The sequence below is a fragment of the Lynx canadensis genome, chromosome B4 (assembly GCF_007474595.2).
Source record: "Lynx canadensis isolate LIC74 chromosome B4, mLynCan4.pri.v2, whole genome shotgun sequence".
Classification (NCBI taxonomy): domain Eukaryota; kingdom Metazoa; phylum Chordata; class Mammalia; order Carnivora; family Felidae; genus Lynx; species Lynx canadensis.
Genome location: NC_044309.1, coordinates 54,500,397 through 54,527,163, shown reverse-complemented (window position 1 = coordinate 54,527,163; position 26,767 = coordinate 54,500,397). Strand labels below are relative to the sequence as shown.

Here is a 26,767-nt window from a genome sequence, read left to right as displayed (position 1 = left end):
TCTTTTTCTAGTTTGCTACATTCTGGTTTTTCTGATAACCTTCTTGTGATATTGTTTAACTTGTTATTTTTAGTTAGACTTAAAAGCGTGACTGTATTTGGTCTTTTCTTTTTCAAGACTTTATTCCCCATGGCATAAGTAGGAGGTACATCATAACCTGGTTATTTTGTGTGATGTTAAGTTTGGTCAGTGGGTTCAGGTGATAACTGCTTGTTCTGTTATTATCAAGTTCTTTGTCCCCTTTTCATCTATTGACTTTAAAGCCACTGATGATTATTGCCTGCCTTTAAGTAACAGCTCTAATTAGGGGCTTACAAAGTGGTGATTTCTCCTTCTGTCACTCCTTCTTTTATTAGCTAGGCATTTTCTATAAAGAACTTTTTCCTTATAAACCTTTGCAGGTTGAGAATTGTCTCCCATTCTTTCCCAGTTGTCAGAGAGTTGTTTTCTTAGCATTCTCCAAAGGTGGTCAATAAGATCTTTTTTTTTTTTTAAAGTATCATTATAAACTTATGAGTATCTAGCGTATTTGATAGATCTTAATCCATATTATTGTTTTTTGTGCTGAAATAGCCCCATCTTTGAGCAGTGAGCATCTCTTCAAGTTGGCTCCTGAATCTTTATTCTTCATCCCATAGTTTTTGACTCCTTGCTTTTTTGTGAAGTTACTCCATGCTCAGTTTGCATATTTCCTCTCAGACCTGGCATCAGCCATATCTCCAGGTAGCCCTGGTTCCTTGGTTTTTCCCATCTATTTCTATTTTATTGAAACTGTCATGTCCTAACTGCTCTCTTATTCAATGGGTGAATGTGGAGAACATTGCTTTCTAATACTGTACTTCTTTAACACTGAAAAAGAGTTATAATTTGAACTGTATCACGACTGAAAAGTTGGAGAGAAAATAAAGAGAAGGGATATGTCAAGTCCAAATTTCTGTTTGCTTTCACTAGCAGTTCATAGGATGTGAATACAAATCTTTTTAACCTTGCTGCTCCACTTTGCCAGAAATTCTGGTGGTTTTTTTTTTTTCTTTTTTAACTCCTCCATTTCTGAGGAAATAGCCTTATGTTTGCTCCCCTAAGATTTCTGAGACATTTAGGACCAGTTGAAATGTTTAATGTACTTTAGTCATTCCTTAAGAAACTTAAGGATATCTTGAGGAATTAGCAAATGGTTTTGCTGGGATACTGAAAGCAGTTTGGACTTTGTCCATCACGTTCACCATTGTTTCTTTACACTTCTTTGGTCCTAATTAGGTTAGAAGGAAAAATATGACACCTAATGTGCTAAATATTTTATGAAATAGAGCATTAAGAACCTAATAACTGTGAGCTTTTAGGATTTATTTTTATTATATATAAGTATATATTTTATTTTATAAAATCATAATTCAATGAATAAGATACTTTATAAAACCTAAAGAGATTGCGTAGATTTGATAGCATCATTACAGTAGCTAATAAAGAATAGATTTTGTTCAGATACATGAAGAGATCACAAATACAATGTTAAAATTAGTAAAACCCAACTTTATAACCATCCCTATTGCATTTAACTCATATTTTGGCATTTATATGAACAACTTAGAATTATGTCTTCATAGAGTAAATGCCTATTGGAGTGTTTTCATTTTTACTTTTCTCTTTTTTGTCAAATGAGAATATTCTTTTATCAATATTTGGTTATAAGTAAATAACTAAAATGCTATTTACAGCTGCCCTGAAGTTTAGTACTGGGACATGGTCACAATTTTAATGAACTCAACATCTGCTAAAACAGTTTAAGGCTGTTGCTTTGAGTAATGAGCATCTTAATTTACTGCTTAGCATCCCCACTGGCTAGCTCAGTTCCGTCATTATGTCTGTTTCTCCTTCCAACAGGAGCATGTGAAATGGGTTCATGCTGAAATGGTAAATAAAAATTCCAAGCTAAAGCTAATTTATGTGACTCCAGAGAAAATTGCAAAAAGCAAAATGTTCATGTCAAGACTAGAGAAAGCCTATGAAGCGAGGAGATTTACCCGAATTGCTGTGGATGAAGTTCACTGCTGTAGCCACTGGGGGCATGATTTTAGACCTGGTATGTATGATGTGTCTAGAAAACTCCTTGATTCTAGGGACTGTTTTCTTATATGATGGAAATCCCTGCTTCCATTAAAATTATTTTCTCAGCCAGTTATTACTCATTTTCTCTTGCCTTAACTTACGGGGAACCAAGAGGCAGAATTTTAATCTCTACTCCCGCCATGGTAGTGCTTAGTCTGATTGCCTTTATCCCTTGAAATGTATGTTTCTTAAACATTATTCTCTCCCATCTTTAGCCATAAAGATTTACTGACATCCAGGTTCTCTCTCACATCTGTTGAGGAATTAGGATCTCCTTCAAGGTCGTCTTCAGGGTCTTTGGCATCCACTTCCAGATCTACACTCAACTAACACCTCGGGGTTAAAGTTCTGTGGGATATTTGAGTAACCTGTTTCTTTACTTCTCCAACTTAATCCTACATGGCCAGAAGCAGATCACTCAGACTTATTCTGTGCAAGACAGTCTTAGATTTAAAAAGTCCTGCTTGTGATTTCAACCTCATTTCTTTCTGAACCTGCTTTCACACTCATATGGCTCCCCTGGGGTCCTCTTTAATCCATCCTTATATTTGCCCACTGCTCTAGGCCTCACCTGATGGTCACTGTTTCCTCCTTCCAGACTCTTCTGTTGCCACTTTTCTGTTGTGTTTCTCGTGGATTGCCTGGCATTTTACCTGCTTCAGTCTCTGTGCCAGACTTTTCTTCTGGACCCATCCAGGCTTCTGCTTTCTCTATTCCTGCTGTTTCAGTACTAAGCATTGGTGGGAAAAAATTGCAGAACTGCATTAATTTCCACCTCAGTTCAGCTTTCATCGTACCCCGCTATCTTTTTCTTGTTCCTGTTTTGTCTCCTGCATACATTTCTTCCAATGAGCTTTTAATGCCGCTAACTTTTCTTTAGGTCCTAACTCATACTTAGCAGATGCCTCCCAGAGCCCGGAAAGTAGGTGCCAGCAGGTATGGATGTCTTCTCTTTCCCCTTCCAAACATTAGTAATCTTGTTTTGTCTTATTTTGTTTTTTCTTAAGGCAAAAGGGACCATTTCTTTATAAGTTACCATGACTCCTTCCGCTTCATCCTTTCCTGCCTTCTTAACTTTGACTTTGTCAAAGTCTTCACTCCTGCATCTTCAGACTTTACAAAAACAAACATTAGAAGCCCAAGTAGTCTTTGGACTTTTCCACCTCTTTATGGCATTGTCCTATTTCTGTTCTTCTTTTTGCCTCCTCCTCTAAACTCTCTCCCCTTCTCACCTTTATTCCTTTTTGACTTCACTGAGTCGCTTCTGCCTCTGCCACTCTGCTTAGGGGTGAGCTGAGACCTCACTCCCCACTGCCTAATCCTGTGGGCTCATCTGCATTCCCCTTCATGCTCACTTTCAGGAGCATTTCCTGCACTCACCTCTCTCCTTGCCACTTTCGCCTCCCTCAGTGACAGAACGCTTTCCGCGCTCACTGCTGCCTTCTTCCTTTGCTGCCACCTCAAATGTTAGTGTTCTCTATGGTTCCCATCTCTTTGACCTTTTCTTACACTTCCCCAGGCCTAGTGGACTTGTGGCCTGAAGACACATTCACTGCCTTCAGAATTATTTGGGACACAGGTAATTTTTAAAATTTTGTTTTAAATGCCTCAGTACATATACTGTCCTTTCTACAAAAGACCCCACCATCTTAATCAGACTACTCCAAAGAGTTGTTACCTGGTAGCTAGTGGAAATGCTAGGTTTCTGACCCTTACCTTATATTTCCAACCTCAGTGCTGATCACTTAGGATGAGAACCATTGCTTGTGTATTACCATAACTTGTGTTGGCTCTGTAGATTAGCTGCCAGCTGTAATCAGTTTTTCCCATGTCTAGTCCTGTTACTCCTCAGCTGTAGATTTATATTCCTAATTGTTTATTAGAAATGTGTACCCATTTAAAAAACTGTTTGAGAGATAATTGACATATAACATTGCACTTATTAGTCTTAGTTGTGTAAGATAATTATTTGACATACGCATATACTGGGAAGTGATTATTACAGTAAGTTTAGTTACATCATCAATACACATAGTTGCAAAATCTTTTTTCTCTTTATGAGAACTTTTAAGATTTACTCCCTTAGCGACTTAACATACAGTAATTGAGCATTACTATAAGTTTGTACATTTTGACTCCCTTCACCCATTTTTCCCACACTATGCCTCACTTCTGGCAACCACCATTGTGTTCTCTGTATCTTTGAGATGTTTTTTGTTTTGTTTGTTTGTTTAAGATTCCACATGTCAGTGATATCATAACAATGTCTTTCTCTGGCTGACTTACATCACTTAGCATAATGCTATCAAGCTTCATCCATGTTGTTGCAAATAGAATTTTCTTTTATGGCCAAATAATATTCCATTGTGTGTGTATGTATATACACATAGCACTTTTCTTTATCTGTACATCAGTGCACACTTACATTTTTTCCATGTCTTGGTTATTATAAATAATGCTACAGTGAACATAGTGGCTTAGATATCTTTTCAAGATAGTGATTTTGTTTCCTTTGGGTAAAGACTCAGAAGTGGAATTGTTAGATCATAAAGTAGTTTTTTTTTAAATTAAAAAAAAATTTATTGTTTGTTTTTGAGAGAGAGAAAGAAAGAGTATGAGCAGGGAAGGGGCAGAGAGAGGGAGACACAGAATCTGAAGCAGGCTCCAGGCTCTGAGCTGTCAGCATAGAGCCCAACACAGGGCTTGAACTTGTGAACCATGAGATCATGACCTGAGCCAAAGTTGGACGCTTAACCAACTGAGCCACGCAGATGCCCCTATTTTTAAATTTTTGAGGAACCTCTGTACTGTTTTCCGTAGCAGCCACATTAATTTACATTGCTAACACCAGTGCATCGGGGTTTCTCTTTTCTCTCACGTTTCTTATTTCTTGTATTTTTGATAATAGCCATTGTAACAGGTGTGAGGTGATACTTCATTGTGGTTTTGATTTTCATTTCACTGATGATTAGTGATGCTGAATACTTTTTCATGTACACATTGCCTATTTGTATGTCTTCTCTAGAAAAAATATCTATCCAGATCCTCCGCCTATTTTTCAGTTGTAGTTTTTAGGTATTTTTGCTATTGAGATAAATGAATTCTTTGTGTCGTTTTTATGTTGACATTTTATCATATAGTTGCAAATATTTTTTCCTAGCCCATAGGTTTTCTTTGCTGTACAAAAGTGTTTTATAGTTTTATGTAGCATCGTGCTCATATATACACACCACATCATCTTTATCCATTCATCAGTTGATGGACGTTTGGGCTCTTTCTACAATTTGGCTGTGGTTGATAGCACTGCTATAAACATTGGGATACATGTGCCCCTATGAATCAGCATTCCTGTATCCTACACTTGATCTTAGCCAAAAGGCCGAGAAGCGATAGCATTCCTGTATCCTTTGGATAAAGTCCTAGAAGTACTATTGCTGGATCGCAGGATAATTCTATTTTAACTTTTTGAGGAACTCCACACTATTTTCAGAATGACTGCAAGGCACATTTTACATTCCCACCAACGCCCAGAGGGTTCCTCTTTCTCCACATCCTTGCCATATCTGTTGTTTCTTGAGTTGTTAATTTTAGCCCCTCTGACCGGTGTGAGGTGGTATCTAATGTGGTTTTTGATTTGTATTTCCCTGATGATGAGCAATGTTGAGCATCTTTTCATGTGGCCTGGTTAGCCATTGATGTCTTCTTTGGAAAGTGTCTATTCATGTCTTCTGCCCTTTCTTCACTGGATTATTTGTTTTCAGGTGTTGAGTTTGATAAGTTCTTTATAGATTTTCGATACTAACCCTTATCCAATACACCATTTGAAAATATCTTCTCCCTTTCGTCAGCTGCCTTTAGTTTTTGGATTGTTTCCTTTGCTGTACAGAAGGGTTTTATCTTGATGAGGTCCCAATAGTTTCATTTTTGCCTTTATTTCCTTTGCCTTCGAAGATGTGTCAAGTAAGCATTTGCTGTGGCTGAGGTCAAATAAATAGGTTGTTGCCTGTTTTGTCCTGTAGGATTTTGATGGTTTCCTATCTCACATTTAGGTCTTTCATCCATTTGAGTTTATTTTGTGTATGGTGTAAGAAAGTGGCCCAGTTCATTCTTGTACAAGTTGCTGTACAGTTCTCAACACCATTTGCTAAAGAGGCTGTTTTTTTCCATTGGTACTCTTTCCTGTTTTGTTGAAGTTTAGTTGGCTGTATGTTTGTGGGTCCAGTTCTGGGTTCTATATTCTGTTCCATTGGTCTTTGTGTCTGTTTTCATGCCAATACCATAACTGTCTTGATGTTTACAGCTTTGTAGTAGAGGTTAAAGTCCAGGACTGTGATGCCTCCAGCTTTGGTTTTCTTTTTCAACAGTACTTTGGCTATTCGGGGACTTTGTGGTTTCATACAGATTTTAGGATTGCTTGCTCTAGCTCTGTGAAGAATACTGATGCTATTTTGTTTGGGGTTGCATTGAACTGTATAGATTTTTTGCGTATTTATAGACATTTTAACAATATTTGCTCTTCTAATCCATAAGCATGGAAGTTTTCTCCATTTCTTTGTTTCTTCTTCAATTTCTTTCATAGCTTTCTGTAGTTTTCAGCATACAGATCTTTTGCCTGTTTGGTTAGATTTATCCCTAAGTATTTTATGGGATCGACTCCTTGATATCTCTTTCTGTTGCTTCATCTTCAGTGTATAGAAATTCAGCTGATATCTGTAAATTGATTTTTTATCCTGCGACTTTGCTGAAATAGTGTCATGTATCAGTTCTAGCAGTTTTTTGGTGGAGTCTTTCAGGTTTCCCATGTCGAGTATCATGTTATCTGTGAAAAGTGAAAGCTTGACTTCTTCTTTGCCAATTGGATGGCTTATTTCATTTATTGTCTGACTGCTGAGGCTAGGTCTTCAACACTGTGTTAAACAACAGTGGTGAGAGTGGACATCTGTGTTGTGTTCCTGATATCAGGGGAAAGCTCTCAGTTTTTCCCCATTGAGGATAGTATTAGCTGTGGGCCTTTCATATATGGCTTTTATGATGTTAAGGTATATTCCCCTCTGTCCCTACTTCTTGGGATTTTATTAAGAAAGGATGCTGTATTTTGTCAAATGCTTTTTCTCCCTCTATTGACAGATCATCTAGGTAGAAAATAAGTAAGCAAACAGTGGCTCTGAATGACACATTGGACCAGATGGGCTTAACAGATCAATTCAGGTCTTTTCATCCAAAAGCAGCAGAATATACAGTCTTCATGAGTGCACATGGAACATTCTCCAAAATAGATCACATACTGGTTCACAAAACAGTCCTCAACAAATATAAAGGATTGAGATCATACCATGTATATTTTCAGATCACAACTCTTTGAACTTGAAATCAACCACAAGAAAAGAACATCCTACTAAGGAATGAATGAGTCAACCAGGAAATTAAGGAAGAACTTAAAAAATATATGGAAGCCTGTGAAAATGAAAACATGACAGTCCAAACCCTTTGGGATACCAGCAAAGTCAGTCCTAAGAGGAAAATACATTGCAATCCAGGCCTATCTCAGAAGCAAGAAAAATCCCAAATACAGAATCTAACCTCACACCTAAAGGAGCTAGAAACAGAGCAGCAAAGAAACCCTAAAGCCAGCAGAAGAAGAGAAATCATAAAGATTAGAGCATAAACAATATAGAATCCAAAAAACAGTAGGACAGATAAATGAATCACTGGTTTTTTGAAAGAATCAGCAATTGATGAACCCCTAGCCAGGCTTCTCAAAAAGAAAGAGAGAGGTCCCAAATAGATAAAATCACGAATGAAAGAGGAGAGATCACAACCAACATTAAGAAATACAACAATTATCAGAGAATACAATGAAAAATTATATGCCAACAAACTGGACAATCTGGAATAAATGGACAAATTCTACTCACCCACACACTACCAAAACTCAAAAGGGAAGAAATAGAAAACTTGAACAGACCCATAACCAGTGAAGAAATTGAATTGGTTATCAAAAATCTCCCAACAAATAAGAGTCCTGGGCCAGATGGCTTCTCAGGGGAATTCTAGCAGACATTTAAAGCAGAGTTAGTACCTATGCTTCTCAAGCTGTTCCATGAAATAGAAACGGAAGGAAAGCTTCTGTACTCCTTCTGTGAAGCCAGCATTACCTTGATTCCCAAGCCAAAGACATCACTAAAAAGGAGAATTACAGGCAAATATCTCTGATGAACATGGATGCAAAAATTCTCAACAAGATACTAGCAAATCGAGTCCAACAGTATATTAAAAGAATCATTCACCATGATCAAGTGGATTCATTCTTGGGCTACAGGGCTGGTTCAATATTCACAAAATCAATCAATGTGATACATCACGTTAATAGAAGAAAGGATATACCCTATGTTTTCTTCCAGTAGTGCTCTGGTTCCAGGTCTTATGTTTAAGACTTTTTAAATCCACTTTGAGTTGATTTTGTATATGGTGTAAAGTCCTGTTTCATTATTTTGCATGTGGCTGTCTAGTTTTCCCAACACCATTTATTGAAGAGACTGTTGCTTCCTGATTGCATATTCTTGATGCCTTTGTCATAAATTGACCATATATATGTGGATTTATTCCTGGGTTCTCTATTCTGTTTTGTTGATCCAAGTTTCTGTTTTTATGCTAATAACATATTGTTTGATTATTATACCTTTGTAATATGGTTTGAAATCAGGGGAGTTTGATATCTCCAGCTTCATTCTTTCTTAAGATTGCCTTGGCTATTGGGGGCCTTTTGTGGTTCCATACAAATTTTAAGATTGTTGTTCTAGTTCTGTGAAAAATGCCATTGGAATCTTGATAGGGATTGCATTGAATCTGTAGGTTCCTCAGGGTGTATGGACATTTTAACGGTGTTAAGTCTTCCTGTTCATAGACACAAAATATGTTTCCATTTATTTGTGTTCTCTTCAGTTTCTTTTATCAATGTCTTATAGTTTTCAGGTGTATAGATCTTTTACCTCCTTGGGTAAATTTATCCCTCAGCATTTTATTCTTCTTGATGCAATTGTAAATGGAATTGTTTCCTTTTCTTTTCTTTTCTTTTCTTTTCTTTTCTTTTCTTTTCTTTTCTTTTCTTTTCTTTTAAATGTTTATTTATTAGAGAGAGAGAGCATGCATAAGCAGGGAGGGACAGAGAGAGAAGGCGAGAGAGAATCCCAAGGAGGCTTCATGCTGCTAGCACAGAGCCCAACGTGGGCTTGATCTCACAACCGTGAGATCATGACCTGAGCCTAAATCAAGAGTCAGATGCTTAACTGACTAAACCACCCAGTCATCCCTCTTTTTTTTTTTTTTTTTTTAAATATTTACTTTGAGAGACAGTGTGAATAGGGGAGAGGCAGAGAAGTGGAGAGAGAATCCCAAACAGGCTCCATGCTGTCAGTGCACAGCCTATCACCTGTCAGTGGAGCTCTATCTCACGAACTGCAAGATTAATGACCTGAGCCAAAATCAAGAGACAGATGTTTTAAACCGACTGAGCCACCCAGGTACACATGGAATTGTTTTCTTAATTTCTCTAATAGTCTATTAATAGTATATAGAAACACAACTTATTTTTTGTGTATTCATTTTGTGTTTTGCAAACTTTCTTTAAATAGTGACAGTTTTACTTATTCTCTTTAATTTGGATACTGTTTATTTCTTTTTCTTGTCCCATTCCTCTGGCTAGGACTTCTAATACTGTGTTGAATAAAAGCAGAGAGAGGGGGCATCCTTGTGCTGTTCCTGAGCGAGAAGAAAAGGTTGGAAACTAATAAGCTTGAGAGGAGGGTCTTTGTGGAGCTGAAGCTCAGACCTCTGAGGAGGCACAGCTACCTGGTGCTGGAGCCTCTTAATGGAGGCAGAGGTGAGGTGGACCTGTGATGAAGCTGGTTCTTCAAAGTTTGGAAAAAACTGTATTTGGCTGCTACTACAAGAGACAGTGCTGGTATAGGGATGAAGAAGCCTTGCTGGGTGACATTCTTGAGAACACAGGCAAGCCCACAGGAAGCAAAAAGGAAGGAGCAAGACCCTAGTACTTCCCTTAGCCTTGTAGTCTAGGGCCAGCTGGCAAAGCAGAAAGATAGTGTGCACATTCCCTGCATCAGCACTGCAAACAGTGTATCAAAAGGTGGAGTTGGAGTTGTGAACAAATAATGTAATAGCTAGTCCATCATCCTTGGTTTATCCTACTCCTTTTTTTTTTTTTTTAATTTTTTAATTATTTTTTGAGAGTGAGAGAGACAGAGCATGAGTAGGGGAGGGGCAGAGAGAGAAGCAGACACAGAATCGAAGTAGGCTCCAGGACTCTGAGCTGTCAGCACAGGGCCCGATGTGGGGCTCCAACTCACGGACTGCAAGATCATGACCTGAGACGAAGCTGGACGCTCAACCGAGTGAGCCACCCAGGCGCCCCTGTTTATCCTACTTCTGCAGATCCAGTCCATCACCAAGTCCTATCAACTCTGCCTCTAAAGTGAATCTCAAGTTTGTCCTCTTCTCTTTGTCCTGTTGCCTCTTAGGTACACCTGGGCTCCTTTCCCCTGACCTACTACAATGATTCCCTAACTAGTCTGTGATTCCAGTCTTACCCTTTACAGTTCATTCTTCATACAGCAACCAAAGTGATCTTTTCTAAGTATAATCAAATCCTGTTACTTTCCCTTCCTAAACTACCCAGCAGATTCTCTTTGTACTTAGAATAAATTCCATATTCCTGACCGAGGTCCATAAGGTGACATGTGGTCTGTCCTTTGTTTACCTCTCTCCAATTTCCTATTCTTCCTCCCATCCCTCGTTATACTTCCATTACACTGGGCTTACCACTCTGAGCCCTTCTCACTCTCTGATAATAACATATTTATGGTTTACCTCTTTGTTTTTTCTGGTTCTTTGCTTGAATCGTTCCATTTGCAAAACGGCTTTGTCTTGTTCACCACTTAACATTCAGTTCCTGAAGACATGCTTGGCACAAATGGATGAATCTTGGGCTCTTTCCCTCCCTTCTCTCCCCTTTTTCCCCACCCCGCATCCCCCAGAGCCCATATCCCAATAGTTACCAGGACCTGTCGGGCTTTGGTTCTTGGGTTTGTATTCAGTCTTTTCTTTCTGCTCTATCCTCAGTGTCATGCCTTGTTTCCTATTCTTAGTGGGTTTCTGGTTTGCTGCTGCCATCTCTTGACTGATCTCCATTTCTTTATGTTTTGTCTCCTCCAGCCCATACCTTGCACTACTGCCAAAACATGAGTCTATTATAACCCTTTTATGCTTCAAAAATTTCCTATAAGATAAAGTCCTAGTTCTTAGAATCAACTATGTTGTTCCCAGTCTTACTTAAACCTGCCTTCCTGTACTCTTCAGTGTAACCAGTATCAGTTAAGGTGCAGGCAGGAAAGCAGAGCCATTGTGAATGGCAGGTGATCAGGGATTTATTCTAGGAAGCAGACCCTGCACAACTGTGTGAAGAGCAGGGAAAGAGAAGGTGTGAAGGAGGTGGAGGATGGTCTCTGATTTCCTGAAGCCCTGGTGTGGAGGACCAACTGAGCTTGTAGGGAGGTCTGCAACTGGCATGGCTGGGGCCAGAGGGTACACAGACAGGAAGCTTGTGAGAGGTCTCTGGTAAGCTCTCTCTGAGTAGCTGTCAGCTCTGTGAGCCTGCTGCCTGCCAGGCATCCAGTGGGGACTGGTGATGGGTAAGACCTACAGTTGGGAATAGAGCTGAAGGAGGAGTAGAAAAAACTAGGACAAGTTAGAACTGGCTGGGCCCCTCTGCATCTATCTGTCCCTCATCTTATCTGCTTGAAAGATCTTCAGAGAGTAATGGGAACTGGTTCACTTCTGGCCTGCCACACCTTGTACACCGTTTGTTCCTTTTTGGTCTAGTTCTAGCGTGGATCCATACGAAGGAATGTGGTTACCAGCTTACTGGAGTTGACAGTAATACATCCAGCTCGACACCCTGTGGGTTGGTCTGACTGACCTGCTTGCTGTTTTTGGAATATGCTAAGTAATTTCATGCCAGTGTAATTTGCGGTGTAAGTGCTGTTTCTCTGCCTGGTGTTTTCTTCTACCCTTCCTAGTAACTTCTGCTTGTCTTGAAGACCCAACTCACATGTTACCCTCCTTGAAACCTTCACGACTTCCCCAGCAGTGACCTTCTCCTCTATTTTCATAGTCCTCTAGCTTTGCAGTTAGCAGTTTCTACCACAGTTCTCTTCTACTTTCTGCAAAGAGTTAATTACATAAGGACTACTTACCTAGTGATTTAAGTGTTGATGACAAATATGAGCCCAGAATGGTTTCCTGGAAATACATTCTATAAAAACTAGTGCCCTCACCAAAATTTTTCTGGTCTGAATTTGCCACACTTGCATGATAGTGTTGGTAGAAGGAGTTTGCCTGATGGCCTCTTTTGTCTCTTGTTTGTTGTGAGAGATTCACACACTGTGGCCACTCCCACTGCCTCTTAAATCCACTAGTCAGAGGTTGTAGACCAGTGCACAGCTTACTGGAAATGTGTTGGTTTTCTCTCTTCAACAGGGAGTTCTACCTGTGGCCAAGAACAGTGTTTCTGAAGAGCCAGGGAAAAGTCTCCTACAGCCTGCCTACTCAGAAAGGCCAGGCAGCACATGCTGGATATATACTGCTTACATGTAGAAAGTGGGCCACTTTGTATGTTTTCTTTTCCAGATTACAAGGCACTGGGTATCTTGAAGCGGCAGTTCCCTAACACGGCCCTAATCGGGCTGACGGCAACCGCAACTAGCCATGTTTTGAAGGATGCCCAGAAAATACTGTGTGTGGAAAAGTGTTTTACTTTCACAGCTTCTTTTAATCGGCCAAATCTTTATTATGAGGTGTGTAACTTTTATGTCAATGTATTACTTTCATGAAGGATTACAGCAGAGGTTACCTTTTCATTATGTTTATAAGTAACAGGTAACTCTGTTTAAAAGTTTTTAAAATGAGGAAGTGATGAGAAGCATATTCATTGATTCGTGCTTTCTTCTGTATCTCTTTTGCTGCATAATCCTTTGCTGGGTTAAATAAAAGACATTGCCTTGTGAAGTTGATGCACATTATTGTGCAAGGATGGAGGGAAGATTGATGCCAAGGACCCTAACTACATCTCTATTGAAGTTAATTTCAAAATAGTTCAAGATTAATATACCATTTGCTAATACTCTATTCAGATTATGTGACATGTTTTTTCTTTCTAATTTCCTGAGTGTGTGTGTGTGTGTGTGTGTATTATATCCTTTTAAGAATAGATAATATTTTTCTGAGTCTCCATTCAAGTTATTTATGCCATGGTTTATGTTTTTATAAAAGTAGCATCAAAAAATAAAAAGGTCTCCATCTTTACAAGTTCACTGCTTCTGTGCCTTCTTATTCCTGGCAAATTCAAAACCAAGGATCAAGAAGAGCCTGGGAGGTGGCAGGGTCAGGAGAGGTGAATGAAAGAGCAAGGAAAAGGCACAATGCCTATAAAAGATTGGCACCCTGAAAGTTGTAAGTCAATGTTTACATGGATGGTACTCATTAATTTACTTTGTAATAAGTTAGCTTTCTCTTAGATTCGGCAGAAGCCCTCCAACACTGAAGATTTTATCGAGGATATTGTAAAGCTCATCAATGGGAGATACAAAGGGCAATCAGGTAATACAAAAACAACTTTGAAGACTGAGAGAAAAGTTTCAAAAAGTAATATCATACTGATTTACTGATGAATGATTAGCCACCAAAAATATTAGTGCATGGCAGAAGATATTTGAAAATGTTATGTTAAAATTAATTTGCTTGGTGGGGGCGCCTGGGTAGTTCATTTGGTTAAGCGTCCAACTTTGGCTCAGGTCATGATCTCATGGTTTGCAGGTTTGAGCCCTGCGTTGGGCTCTGTGCTGATAGCTCAGAGCCTGGAGCCTGCTTTGGATTCTGTGTCTCCCTCTTTCTGTGCGCTGCAACCCCCCCCCCCCCGCCACTGCCACTCATGCTCTGTGTTTCTCTCTCAAAAATAAACATTAAAAAAATTAAAAAAAATTAATTTGCTTGGTGATCTTAGAAATTGGGTGTGTCATTTACTAATGGGATGGATTATAAGAGTCATAAAACTATTTATTTTTGTTTATTTGCACCTAATTGCTTTAAGTAGTCATTAGTGGACCTAATGGCATAATGCTAATTATCAACAGCACATTTAGTTAATTATCCACTGTGTATTAGAAGGTTAAGCACTGACTTTCTGAATGGATGTAAAATAGTCCTTGATAGCAAAGGACAATTAAAGAATAAATAGTGCACATTGAGTGAGGTATCTGTAGATGGAGTTGAGAGTATTTCTGTTTCCTGGATTAATGCACAGATGAGCATTACTGAAGCACAGAGTTTGTGTAAAGGTAGCATTTCAAAGCTGTTCTACAGATTTTCAGGAGACATTAATGAGTACCCAGGGTAAAAGGAGCTCCAGGGTCAAATAAGTTTGAGAAAATCTGCAGCTATTTATCCTCTTGGAGCTTCATGGGGTATACCAGCACATTAGAGGTTCTGGCCAGTCCTGCAAATATAGAGAGAAACCTGTTCAATGCCGTGCTTCCCAAACTCCTTTGCACATGAAACTTTTCACATCATACTTGAGAGAAAAAAAGAGGTAATGGGAACCAAAACTCGTGGCCCAGGGCTTATTTCTGTTTTAGAGCAAGCTGCTGATCAAATCTTGAATTATATCAGAAAGTCATTATGTATTCAAGACCTTGGCATTTTTTCCTAAATCTTTTTCCCTCATGCGTTGTGTTAATCAGTATCTTGAATATGTGTGTATATATATCTAACAATTGGACATATTTTATTACAGGAATCATATATTGCTTTTCTCAGAAAGACTCTGAGCAAGTTACAGTTAGTTTACAGAAACTGGGAATTCAGGCAGGTGCATACCATGCCAATATGGAACCAGAAGATAAGACCAAGGTTCATAGAAGATGGTCAGCCAATGAAATTCAGGTTAAGTATATATCTTCAACAGCATCCTCATTAACATTTAAAAATATTTTAAGTTTATATAATTAATATAAAATGTTAAAACATTTTAGGTGGTGGTGGCCACGGTTGCATTTGGTATGGGAATTGATAAACCAGATGTGAGATTTGTTATCCATCATTCAATGAGTAAATCTATTGAAAATTATTACCAAGAGAGTGGACGTGCAGGTATGTGTAACTTCTAACCAGAGGGAACTTTTAACAAAGCTTTTCCAGAAAACACATTATATATGTTTAATAATTCTGTATTTTAAATCTTTAGTAGCTAGTATTTTTTAGAACAATGAAGTCATTTTTACAGTTTTATACTTTTTTGGTACTTATGTATTTGTGTGCTTATTTTACTTGTATTGGAGTGTTATGAATTGTTTCCTATGTTTTCTAAGATAATTTGATGTCTATCTTTAACTTCTGAATTTTTAATTAGTGGCTTCAAATTGATAACTTCAATAATTGGATTATTTATGCACATATTTTTTTTACTAATAAAGCTGATTGTTGATAGCTCTCATTAGTTGGTTTTTCTTTTTATAATTTCAGGGCAGCTGTTACAAATTGCACATATCTGAAATTTCTAGATGTGATATATTTAGACTGTGAAGCATTGCCAGCTAATTTTATATATATTATTTTTGCATATTTTGAAATTTTCAAGTAATTATGCAATCTCAAGACTTCTCACACTACAGGTCGAGATGACATGAGGGCGGACTGTATTTTGTATTACGGCTTTGGAGATATATTCAGAATAAGTTCAATGGTGGTGATGGAAAATGTGGGACAACAGAAGCTTTATGAGATGGTGTCGTACTGTCAAAACATAAGCAAGTAAGCCACATACCTTTTTATAACTTGTCATTTAAAAATAAGCACAACATGAAAGTCTGGGAAATTACTTTGGATACTTGCTCAGTAAGTAAATACACTGGTAGAATATCAAGTACAAACCTATAAAAGCAAATGTCTAAAGGGTGGGAACCAGTACGTGAACCCTCAGGATCTGCCTTAATTCCAAAAAATGTATTCTCTCTCTCTATTTGATAATCCTCCAAAACTTTCATTGGAGTTTTTTTGTTTGTTTGTTTCTTTAAGTAAAACAAGTATACTGAGATGCTGATTTTCTTTCAATTGAAGAATAATTGAAGTACAATATTGTATCCGTTTCAGGAGTACAACATAGTGATTCAGTATTCTCATATATCACAAAATGGTCACCACAATAATTCTAGTTACCCTCTGTCACCCTACAGAGTTGGTACAATATTATGGACTATACATTAGATCCCCCTGTCATCTCTATTTTATTTGTAACTAGAAGATTGTACCTCTTAATCCCCTTCATGTATTTCATCCATCCCCACTTTTATTGAAAATTTTGATACAAATTCACAGTGAGTTCAAGCCTTTTCTCTCTGGCACTGACATACAGCTACATGCTTTACCAGTTGTGAAAAGGTATTTATGATAGGCATTTTGAGAGCTGAGCTCTGTAACATGTACCATCTTACCAGCTGATGGGTTGATGAAATAATTGAGAGCAGGGTTAAGTTTCTCCTTACTAAATAAAATTTAAATCTAGGATGGTTTTAGTTAAAGCATATAGTTCCTTGGTGGCTTTTCAGTATTAGTCATCTTTGTACTCTTATTGCCCATCATGTAAAATGGACTCAAAATTTTTGAACTGATAGGCAGCTATCGAACAGTGACAGAAAACGTCATTTCTTCCTGTAGGTGGTACAATAATCTAGTTAAAGAAGTAAGAAAATGAAAATTTTCTTAGATATCCAATAGATATCAAGAAGCATATTTGGGGGTTTAGAGTCAAATACAAGAAACTACTAAGATACAAGAAACTGCTTTGCTATCAGGAAGATTCTTTTAATAGTTCCCAAATATTGAATCTCAAGGGAATCTCAGACAACTTCTGAAAGCAGTGTTTATCAAGTATATATGGAAAAAAATATGTGATAGGCAGAATAGTCTCCCAAAGATGTCTACATTCAAATTCCTGGCAACTGTAAATTAACCTTCCATGGCAAAAGGGAATTAAGACTGCAAATGGAATTAAGGTTGCTAATGAGCTGACCTTAAAATAGGGATATAACTCTGGGTTGTTTGTGTGGATCCAGTATAATCATAAGGGTACTTAATTGTGGAATGAAGCAAGAAAGGTTAGAATGATATTCATTGGCTTTGGAGATGGAGGAAAGTGGGGCATGAACCAAGGAATTCAGGCAGTCTCTAGGAATCAGAAAGGACAAGGAAACAGATTCTCCCCTAAAGCCTCCAGAAGAAATCCATCCCTGCTGATACTCTGATTTTAAGCCAGTAAAAACCATATCAGACTTCTCATGTATAGAAATGTAAGACAATAAATTTGTGTTAAGCCACTAGATGTGTGGTAATGTTATGACAGCAATAGGAAACTAATATAATATATAACTCCGTTTTGAAATAGGAATTCTTGGGGTGCCTGGGTGGTTCCGTCAGTTAAGTGTCTGACTTCAGCTCAGATCATGATCTCACGGTTCAGGGGTTTGAGCCCCGCATCAGGCTCTGCGATGACAGCTCAGAGCCTGGAGCCTGCTTCGGATTCTGTGTCTCCCTCTCTTTCTGCCTCTCCCCCATTCGCACTCTGTCTTCCTCTCAAAAATAAATAAACATTAAAAAAAATAATTAAAAAAGAAATAGGAATTCTTAAAACTTACTAGGTCATTTAATAATGTATATATCAATGTGTTTGCAGGTGTCGCCGTGTATTGATAGCTCAACATTTTGATGAAGTATGGAATTCAGAAGCATGCAACAGAATGTGTGATAACTGTTGTAAAGACATTTGTGAGTTCATGTTTTTTTTTTTAATTTTTTAATTTTTTAAAGTTTATTTTGAGAGAGACAGAGCATGAGCAGGGGAGGGGCAGAGAGAGAGCAAGAATCCCAAGCAGGCTGTATAGAGTCAGCACAGAGCCCGGCATGGGGTTTGATCTCACAAAACTGTGAGATCATGACCTGAGCCGAAATCAAGAGTCCGATGTTTAACTGACTGAGCTACCCAGGCGCCCCTGAGTTCTCTGTCTATTGAAGTACAGTTGACCCATAATGTTATATTAGTTTCAAGTATATGGCATAGAAATTCGATAAGTCTATATATTGTGCTGTGCCAGGTACCAGTGTAGCTACCATCTGTCACCATGCAATGCTATTACAGTTCCATTGACTATATACTCTGTACTGTACCTTTCATCCCCATGACTTATTCATTCCATAATTGGAAGCTTGTACTCCCACTCCCCTTCACCCATTTTCCCCATCCCTCTACCTCCTTCCCCTCTGGCAAACATCATTTTGTTTTCTATATTTATGGGTCAGTTTTTGCTTTCTGCTTATTCCTTTATTTTTTAGATTCTACATATAAGTAAAATCCTGTAGTATTTAACTTATTTCACTTAGCATAATACCCTCTCGATCCATTCATGTTTTTGCAAATGGCAAGATCTTTTATATGGCTGAGTAATATTCCATTGTGTGTATATTCCATTGTGGTAATGGACACTTGGGTTGCTACCATATCTTGGCTTTAAACATAGGATTACATCTATCTTTTCAAATTAATGTTTTTGGTTTTGGGGGGTAAATACTTGGTTGTAGAATTACTGGATCATGTGGTAGTTCCATTTTTAATTTTTTGAGGAAGCTCTATACTGTTTTCCACAGCGGCTACACCAGTTTGCATTGCCACCAACAATGCACAAGGTTCCCTTTTCTGTCCATACTTGCTAACACTTGTTTCTTATGTTGTTGATTTTGGCCATTCTGACAGGTGTGGGGTGATATTGTGGTTTGATCACTGTGGGTTTGATTTGCATTTCCCTAATGATTAGTGAGCATCTTTTCATGTGTCTCTTGACTATTTGTAGGTCTTCTTTGGGAGAATGTCTATTCAGGTCTTCTCATTTTTTCATTGGATTATTTTTTTGGTGTTGAGTTGTATAAGTTCTTTATATATTTTGGATACTAACCCTTTATCGACTATATCATTTGCAAGTATCTTCTCCGATTCAGTAGGTTGTCTTTCAGTTTTGTCGATGTTTTTCTTCACTGTGCAAAGCTTTTTATTTTGTTGTGGTCCCAATAATTGTGCTTTTGTGTCCCTTGCACGAGAAGACATAGCCAGAAAAATGTTGCTATGGCTGATGTTAAAGAAATTACTGTTTATGTTCTCTTCTGGCATTTTATGGTAACAGGTCTCACGTTTAGGCCTTAAATCCATTTTTAGTTTGCTTTTGTGTATGCTGTAAGAAAGTGGTCCAGTTTTCCCAATACCACTTATTGAAGAGACTATTGTATATTCTTGCATCCTTTGTCATAGATTGACCATATATATAAGCATGGGTTTATTTCTGGCCTATTCTGTTCCATTGATCTGTTTTTGTGTCAGTACATTATATTTTTAATTTTTTTTCTTGATGTTTATTTATTTTTGACAGAGAGAGAGACAGAGACAGAGACAGAGCATGAGTTGGGGAGGGGCAGAGAGAGGGAGACCCAGAATTTGAAGCAGGGTCCAGGCTCTGAGCTGTCAGCACAGAGCCCAACACAGGGCCTGAACTCACAGACTGCGAGATCATGACCTGAGCCGAAGTCGGACTCTCAACCGACTGAGACACCCAGGTGCCCCAACGTTATTTTGATTATTACAAGTTTGTAGTATATCTTGAAATCTGGGATTTGAAATCTAGCTTTATTCTTCTTTCTCAAGATTTCTCTGGCTATTTGAGGTCTTCGTGGTCCCATACAAATTTTAGGATTATTTCTAGTTCTGTGAAAAATGCTCTTGGTATTTTCATAGAGATTACACTGAATCTGTAGATTGCTTTGTGTAGTAGGTATTTTACCAGTATTCTTCCAATCCATGAGCATTGAGCATCTTTCCATTTGCTTTTGTAATCTTCAATTTCTTTCATCAGTGTTTTGTAGTTTTCGGAGTACAGGGTCTTTCGCCTCCTTGGTTAAGTTTATTCCTGGGTATTTTATTATGTTCGGTGCAATTGTAAATGGAATTGTGTTTTTAATTTATCTTTCTGCTACTTCGTTATTAGCATATAGAAACGTAGCTGATGTGTATTGTTTCCTGCAACTTTACTGAATTCATTTACTCTAATTGCTTGTAAATGCAGTCTTTAAGGTTTTCTATGTATAGTATTATGTCACCTGCAAATAGTGACATTTTAGTTTATTCCTTACTAATATTGGTTTCTTTTTCTTGTCTGAATGCTGTGGCTAGGGCTTCCAGTATTATGTTGAATGAAAGTGGTGAGAGTGGACATCCTTATCTTGCTCTTGACCTTAGAGGAAAAGCTCTCAGCTTTTCACAATTGAGTGTAATTTTAGCTCTAGATACTTCATGTATGGCCTTTGTTATGTTGAGGTATGTTTCCTTTAAACCTTTGTTGAGTTTTTGTCATGAACAGATGTTGAATTTTGTCAAATGCTTTTCCCACATCTATTGAAATCATCATATGGTTTTTACTCTACCTATTGTAAAAGAGTATCACATTGATTGATTTGCAAATATTGAGACATCCATGTATCCCCAGAATAAATTCCACTTCATCCTGGTGAATGATCCTTTTAATGTATTGCTGAATGTGGTTTGCTGATATTTTGTTGAGGATTTTTGCATCTATGTGCATTGCTGATAATGGCCTGTATACAGCTTTCTTTTTAGGTGTTGTCTTTGTCTGGCTTGGCATCAGGGTAATTCTGGCCTCATGGAAAGTATTTGGAAGCTTTCCTTCCTCTTCTAGTTTTTGGTATAGTTTGAGAATAGGTATTAACTCCTTTTCATATGTTTGGTAGATTTCACCTGTGAGCCCATCTGGTCTTGGACCTCTGTTGATTGTTAAAAACGTTTTTGTTTTTCTTTTTGTTACGTAGGATCCATACCGAGTGTGGAGCCTAACACGCGGCTTGAACTCACAACCCTGAGATCAAGCCCTGGTCTGAGATCAAGAGCTGGACTCCTGAGCCAGCCAGGTTCCCCTGTTGGTAGTTTTTTTTTAGTAATAAAAAACTTCCATATTATTACTAGTAATTGGTCTGTTCAGACTTCCATTTTCCCTTATTCACTTTTGGAAAATTGTACATTTCTAGGAATTTACCCATTTCTTCTAGGTTGTCCAATTTGTTGGCACATGATTTTTCATATTCTGTTACAATCCTTTGTATGTGGTGTCAGTTACTTCACTTTCATTTTGGTTTTTTTTTTTTGTTTTTTTTTTTGTTTTTTTTTTTGTTTGTTTGTTTTGAGAGAATCTCAAGCAGGCTCCACACTGGGTGGAAGTCCTCTTTTGTTTTTTGTTGATGAGTGGTGAGGTTAAGGTTTAGCAATTTCGTTTATCTTTCCAAAGACCCAGTTCTTAGCTTACTTGATCTTTTTCTTTGTTTAGAGTCTATTTCTGATTTGACCTTCATTATTTCCTTTCTTCTATTTACCTTGGGTTTTGTTCTTTTTCTAGTTCTTTTCTTTCTAGTTCCTTTAGGTATAAAGCTAGATTGTTTATGGAGATTTTTCTTGTCTTGAGGTAGTCGTTATAAATTTACCTCTTAAAACTGCTTTTGCTGTTTCCCAAAGATTTTGGGCAGTTGTGTTTTCATTTTCATTGTCTCCATGTATTTTTTTAATTTCTTCTTTCTTTGCTTACCTGTTGATTGGGTAGTATCATGTTGTTTAGCCTCCACATGTTTGTGTTTTTCTTGTGACTGATTTCTAGTTTCATGCTGTTGTGGTTGGAAAAGCTGCATGATATGATTTCCATCTTTTAAATTTATCGAGTTATTTTTATTTTGTCCTCTAATATGATCTGTCCTAGCGATGTGTCCCATGTGCACTGTGTATTCTGTTTTTGGATGGAATGTTCTATCTATATCTGTTATGTCCATCCAGTCCAATGTGTCATTCAAAGACAGTTTCCTTATTGACCGACTGCCTGGATGATCCATCCATTGATGTAAGTGGTGTGTTAAAGTTCCGTACCATTATTGTATTACTATCAGTTTCTCTCTTTGGTTATGTGTGTTATGTATTTCGATGCTCCTGTGTTGGGTGTGTAGATATGTACACTTGTTATATCTTGTTGGATTGGTACCGTTATCATTATGTAATACCCGTCTTTGACTCTTTTTACAGTCTTTGTTTTAAAGCATATTTTGTCTGATATGTGTACTGTTACTCTGGCTTTTCTTTTTGCTTCCACTTGCATGATGTTTTTCTATCTCTTCATTCTGAATCTACATGTATCTTTAGGCCTGAAGTTAGTGTCTTATAGGCAAGATATAGATGGGTCTTGTTTTTTAAAATTTTTTTTTTTTAACATTTATTTATTTTTGAGACAGAGAGAGACAGAGCATGAGCAGGGGAGGGTCAGAGAGAGAGGGAGACACAGAATCCGAAACAGGCTCTAGGCTCTGAGCTGTCAGCCCAGAGCCCGATGCGGGGCTCGAACTCACGGACCGCGAGGTCATGACCTGAGCCGAAGTCAGACGCCCAACCAACTGAGCCACCCAGGCGCCCCGGGTCTTGTTTTTTAAAAATCCATTCCACCACTCTATATCTTTTGAGTGAAACATTTAGACCATTTACATTTAAAGTAATTATTGAGGGGCGCCTGGGTGGCGCAGTCGGTTAAGCGTCCGACTTCAGCCAGGTCACGATCTCGCGGTCCGGGAGTTCGAGCCCCGCGTCAGGCTCTGGGCTGATGGCTCAGAGCCTGGAGCCTGTTTCCGATTCTGTGTCTCCCTCTCTCTCAGCCCCTCCCCCGTTCATGCTCTGTCTCTCTCTGTCCCAAAAATAAATAAACGTTGAAAAAAAAAATTAAAAAAAAAAAAATAAAGTAATTATTGATAGCTAGGTACTTACTGCCATTTTGTTGATCGTTTTCTGGTTATTTCTGTAGTTCTCTGTTCTTTTCTTGCTCTCTTTGTGATTGATGACTTTCTGAGGTGTTATATTTGGCTTTCTATTTTATAATTTTTAAAATATTTTTTCACATCTTTTTGACTTTTTATTGTCTTATTTTTTTAATCTCTATGCTGAACATGGGGTTTGAACTCACAACCCCAAGATCAAAAGTCTCACACTCTACCCACTGAGCCAGCCCAGCACCCCTAATTTTTAAATTTCTTTTTACTTTGAGTCAGCACAATGTTATATTTGTTTCAGATATACAACATAGTGATTCAACAACTATAAGTTATGCTGTGCCCATCACAAGTGTAGTTACGGTCACCATGCAACACTGTTACAGTACCATTGACTATATTCTGTATACTGTACTTTTTCCTTTTTTTTTTTTTTTTAACCTATTACAGGTTTGTGTTTATGGTTATCATGAGGTTCATATGTAACATTCTAAGTATAAAGCAGTATATATGAATATATATGCATATATATTTATATATGAATATTATATATAATATATATTTATATATAAACAAATATATGCATATATATTCATATATAATATGAATATATATTCATATATATTCATATATATATGAATATATATTCATATATATTCATATATAATATGAAAGTTTACTCACTTGATATTGGCCAACAGATCCCTTGTTCTATCCTCATTTTAAAAAATTCTTTATTTTTGCTGTTTAGCTTTGAGTGCATTACCCTGTCTTCTAAATCACTGATCTGTTCTGTATCCATTAATCACTATTTGATTCCCTCTAATGAATTTTTCATTTCAGTTATTCTTCAACTCTGGTTGTTTATATTTTTCAGTTCTTTGTTGAAGTGCTGAGTTTTCCCATTCTTCAGTCCAGTGAGCATCTTTAAGATCATTACTTTAAGCTCTTCCATTAGGCATATTGCTCTTCTCTGTTTTATTGTTTTTGTGAGGTTTTGTCTTATCCTTTCATTTGGAGCATATTCCCTTGTTACCCCATCTTGCTTGACATGGTGTTTGTTTCTATGAATTAGGCAGAACTGCTACTTTTCCCAAACTTGAAGGAATGCTCTTGGTGTGTGGTGGTCCTCTGTGTTGACTGTATATGCCTGGTGACTTTTGTTGGCTGGCTGGAGCTGTGGCTGGCATGGGCTGGGGGTTTCAGGGCACCCCATGGTGGGGCTGCCTTGGTGGGATGGCTGGAGCTTAAGTGGGTGTGGGCTGGGGCATTCCTGAGGCTCTTTGCAGAGACAGGTTGTCCTGGCAGGACAGCTGAAGCTGAAGTGGGTGTAGTCAGGAGTGGTTCTGGGGTTCTCCATGTAGAGGGCACCCTGGCAAGATGGCTGAAACTGAAGTGGGTGTAAGCTGGGGTGTTCTGGGATGTGCAGCAGGTGCTCTGGTTGTGGCAGGTGGAACTGAGGTGTATTGTTGGCTGGAGAGGTCCCTGGGTGCTTTGTGCAGGGGGCAACCTGGCAGGGCAGCTGGTAGTTGAAAGGGCATGGGCTGTGGCAGTTGTAGGGCTCTCTGAACAGATGGTTCCCTGGAAAGAAGCTGAAGTGGGTGCAAGCCAGGGTGTCCTGGCAGGGCAGGTGGAGCTGAAAATGGGCATCTACTGGGGTGCCTTAAAAAGCTTCCTGAAGCCAAAGCAGTGAGGGCCTAGAATGTTCCAAGGTGCTTTGTGCCTGCCTCAGTGTGGTGAGACAGGTGGAGCTGTAGTGAGCGTTGACCAGGACTTCCTGGTGTGCGCCACCATAGGGCTCTCTTGGTGGGACAGCTGGGGATGGTGTGGGTTAGGGGCCCAGGGCTCACTGAGGTGGTAGGTTGGTTAGGATGTCTGGACCCTGCTCCAATCTATGATGTCAGGGTGGTGGGAGGGTGCATAAACTGTGACACATATTAGATCTTCCAACCCAGAGAGAGTTGTAGCAGCTCCCCTCCCATTAAGCAGGGTTCAGGGCTAGTTCCTTTATATTCTAGTTGCTCTTTTCAGCCATGGCTTTTATTTTCTGTGTCTTAAGTGCAGATGAATCTGCTCCTGGTACATTACTATTCTCCTCACTGCAGTTTGCAGCATCAGGGGTGGGGTACCCTTGGTTACCATGTCTCTCTTGGTGTTCTGTGTGGTCTTTAGTTCAGTCAGTCCTCAGTTCTTCAAGAGGAATTGCCTATAAATCGGTGTAGATTTGGTGCACCCAGTTCAGGATCTTACTAAGTTGCCATCTTGGATTGGAACACTCCCTAGTTCATTGTTTTTAAATCTTTATAGGCTAACATATATAGCTAGGACTACATGGGGGCAATTATTAGACGCCAAAATGGATTAAGCAAGCTGTGACTAGCATTTTCTAGATTCAAAAGTAACAACTCAGTTTTAAAACAAAGGCAAAAGGAAAATTGGTATGTGAATGAATGTATTTTATGTTGCTATACTGAAGGCATGTTAAATGTTTAAATGAAGGGAAAAGCTTAAATTCTTCTAAATGCTACTGCTATTTGTAAGAAAAGGCTAGTCACTAAGTCACTAATTAGGAAGAGAATTTATTGTAAAGGAGAGATTACAGTCCAATCATTTTTGATCCAGATAATGCGTAACTACTCATAAGATACTAATTTACCAGTGTTTTGGTGTTGTATTTTAACTTTTCTCATCCTGTGTGTTGTGTCCAAGGAGCGGGAATAACCAGTTCCCCCTCACAGAGTTCTTATGCCTTGGTGGGTGAAGATCACTTTAGTCTTAACTTTGCAGCTAGATAACCTTGTTTATGAGTTTATTATATTGTGTTATACTGATCACATGAATAAGAGTCTGATACGTAAATCAGGGTGCTAGAATCAATAATTAGGAATATTTAACCAGGACGTTCTTGTCTCTAAATCAGTACCAAGGAAGCCATAGTTTTCAGAATATTGTTTAATGAGCACAAATTAGGTAAATACGATGAATAGACTGATTCTCTATAAATCTCTCAGGTCTGGCAGACACTTATTCCTAGAGCATACCCAAAGGCCTTCTGGTAACCAGCTGCTTTACATCACTGTAAATTAAACAATGCCTTTTATCCTTGTGCAGGGGCCATGCTAGTCTTCTCTGTATCATTCCAATTTTAGTACATGTGCTCCCGAAGCGAGCATGTAAATTCAACAATGTCTTATTGAGACTATAACTTAGGCTATTCCTCAAGTCTATCAGTAAACTAATTTTGGTTCAGAACAAAATAACACATCAGTGTTTAGGGTGGGTCATGTTGAGGATTCGTTTCAAACCAGTTTAACCACTTAGACTAGCTTGTCCTTGCTGTAATTTCTAGATCTCATTTGCCTGTCTCATTATAGCGTGTGAAGTAAAGAATGTAACAGCATACTGCAGAGATCTAATCAAGATTTTGAAGCAGGCAGAGGACCTGAATGAAAAGCTAACTCCACTGAAACTGATGGATTCTTGGATGGGAAAGGGGGCAGCAAAATTGAGAGTGGCAGGCGTTGCTCCTCCCCAACTTCCTCGTGAAGACCTGGAGAAAATTATTGCACACTTTCTTCTACAGCAGTATCTTAAGTATATACAGATCCATTTCTTGTCCTTTGGTGTTGTCTTTATGTTTCTCATAACTGCAACAAAGCAAGTGGTTTTCCAGTTGTCTCATGTGAAACTC

At 38.3% G+C, this 26,767-nt stretch overlaps 1 protein-coding gene and 2 non-coding genes across 4 annotated transcripts in view; 1 reads left to right on the top strand and 2 right to left on the bottom strand.

Moving 5' to 3' along the window:
* Nucleotides 1-26,767, top strand: part of RECQL (RecQ like helicase) — a 57,373-nt gene that overhangs the window by 28,852 nt on the left and 1,754 nt on the right. For both annotated transcript variants that reach the window (XM_030321901.2, XM_032593934.1), the window contains 8 exons: nt 1,882-2,080; nt 12,808-12,974; nt 13,695-13,776; nt 14,969-15,117; nt 15,207-15,324; nt 15,846-15,984; nt 17,903-17,994; nt 26,451-26,670. In XM_030321901.2, coding sequence (XP_030177761.1) covers nt 1,882-2,080; nt 12,808-12,974; nt 13,695-13,776; nt 14,969-15,117; nt 15,207-15,324; nt 15,846-15,984; nt 17,903-17,994; nt 26,451-26,670 — 1,166 coding nt within the window. The remainder of the gene's footprint in view (nt 1-1,881; nt 2,081-12,807; nt 12,975-13,694; nt 13,777-14,968; nt 15,118-15,206; nt 15,325-15,845; nt 15,985-17,902; nt 17,995-26,450; nt 26,671-26,767) is intronic.
* TRNAK-UUU lies at nt 23,246-23,318 on the bottom strand. Its single transcript has one exon. It is a non-coding gene; the product is annotated as a tRNA-Lys (tRNA).
* On the bottom strand, nt 26,147-26,249 carry LOC115519555. Its single transcript, XR_003970561.1, has one exon. It is a non-coding gene; the product is annotated as a U6 spliceosomal RNA (small nuclear RNA).